At 45.7% G+C, this 2,115-nt stretch overlaps 1 protein-coding gene across 1 annotated transcript; it reads left to right on the forward strand.

Annotated features, from left to right (window-relative positions):
- Positions 1 to 1,269: 1,269 nt before the first annotated feature.
- Positions 1,270 to 2,115, forward strand: LOC104854941 (olfactory receptor 1G1-like). Its single transcript, XM_010613656.2, has one exon. The coding sequence runs from the start codon at positions 1,270 to 1,272 to the stop codon at positions 2,113 to 2,115; it is 846 nt and encodes a 281-aa protein (XP_010611958.2).

Raw genomic sequence — 2,115 nt, forward strand, 5'->3', positions numbered from 1 at the left:
AGGACTCCTGGACCTGATTACTCCTGAACAAAAATGTTCCTGACACTGCTGGGACTCAGGACTGTGGGGCCCAGAAGGGACAGCTTGCAGGTTGGACATTTGCCTCACCTTGTCTAAAGAGGAGGTCTGGGATTGGATCCCAGGAGACACTGCATGTGCAAAGCCCACAGATCTTCCAGGCCTCTATTCCTGAGAACAGAGTGCTCCAGTGCCAAGTATTTAGTCACTGTTACCATTAGGAAAGGAAGAACATTGAGTCTCCCATCAGACCTCTGAGAAGGAGCAGGGAAGGCAGACCAAATAGGAGAGGCAGAGGCAGGCCTAGCACCCAGTGACAGTGTTCTGAGGATGCACAAAATTTCCAGGTAAGTGGAAGTAACCATGAAAGATTTCTCTCTCTCTCTCTCTCTCTCTCTCTCTCTTTCTCTCTCTCTCTCATCTCTCATTCTCCTCCTGCCTCTCTCATCTCTGACTCTCCTCCTGCATCTTCCTCACTTTTAACCAAATACAGTCTGACTCTCTTACTATAACTGCCTGGTAACACCTCCCAGGACCCTGTTTTATGCATGCATTCTTCTCTCTCAGTCCACTCAGTTATGAGTAGTGTTCAAAATCACTGTATGCCATTGCCTATGCACAGTAGATATTCCCATTATATCAAGAACATCAGAGGCCTAGCTGTGACCCATCTATGTAAATAAATACCTTTTCTATCCCTGACACACATGCGCACATGCGTGCACGCACACACACACACACACACACATACACACACACACAGGCACACATTTTCTAGTAAATTCATAACCCCAGGATATTGCATTCAAATATCACAAACCTATGAGATTGATAGCTTTCCTACTTTAAAAAGGAAAAGGAAAGAGACTAAGAATTAGGAACATTCTTCCCCTTTATCTCAAGTCCACCTACAGCTAGGAGGTATACAGGAAAATTTATTTCATAAGCAAAATTTAAAATTCTCTCCAACAAGATCCCTCATTATTGCCTGGGTCTCTCACCTCTATGTATGTATGGCAGAGTATGACTGCCCTCAAAACACACCAGTTTACATCTGCAACATTTGAAAACATCACAGAGAGTAAAGGAAAGGCCTTAAATGATATAAACATTTGGAGTCTTTCTATATCTTGAGTAATATTTTTTACCCACTTTTCTACTTTAAATAAAATGAGAAATCAAACCACCATCTTTGACTTCCTGCTCCTGGGCTTTGCTGAACAGCCTCTCCTGTTCGGGCTCTTCCTGAGCATGCACCTGGTCACCCTCATTGGCAACCTTCTCATCATTCTGGCCATCGGCTCTGATCAGCAGCTCCACACCCCCATGTACTTCTTCCTAGCCAACCTGTCCCTCGTTGATGCCTGCTTCACCTGCACCATCATCCCCAAAGTGCTGGTGAACATCCACGCGCAGCACCACACCATCTCCCACACTGGGTGCCTCGTGCAGATGTACTTCTTCATGGCGTTGGCCCTGCTGGATGACTTCCTGTTGGCTATGATGGCGTATGACCGCTACGTGGCCATCTGTCTTCCTCTGTACTATACCATGACCATGCATCCCCAGTGCTGCCAGATTCTGGTAGCCATATCATGGTTCTGCTCCAATCTGCTGGCCTTTTCACTCACACTACTGATGGCTCAATTCTCCTTCTGCGCCTCCCACACCATCCCACATTTTTTCTGTGATATATTCCCACTCCTCAGGCTTGCCTGCTCAGACACCCACAGCTTTCAGGTCACAATGTTAACTGAAGCAGCTCTCTCAGGCATGAATCCATTCATCTGTGTTTTGGTCTCTTATGCCCACATCATGTATACCATTGTCAGGATCCCCTCTGCTGGGGGGAAGCATAAACTGTTTTCTACCTGTAGGTCTCATTTGACAGTGGTCACTCTCTTCTACGGGACACTTTTTCTCGTGTATTTCCAGCCATCATCATCCTACTCAGCAGATCCTGGAATGATTATGTCTGTGATATACACAATGCTCATTCCTATGCTGAATCCCTTTATCTACAGCCTAAGGAACAGAGACATGAAGGAGGCTTTGTGGAGGCTCTTTGGCTTAAAAAATGTTATACATACTCAATAA

The sequence above is a fragment of the Fukomys damarensis genome, unplaced genomic scaffold, assembly GCF_012274545.1.
Source record: "Fukomys damarensis isolate Sample0158 unplaced genomic scaffold, DMR_v1.0_HiC HiC_scaffold_36, whole genome shotgun sequence".
NCBI classification, from domain to species: domain Eukaryota; kingdom Metazoa; phylum Chordata; class Mammalia; order Rodentia; family Bathyergidae; genus Fukomys; species Fukomys damarensis.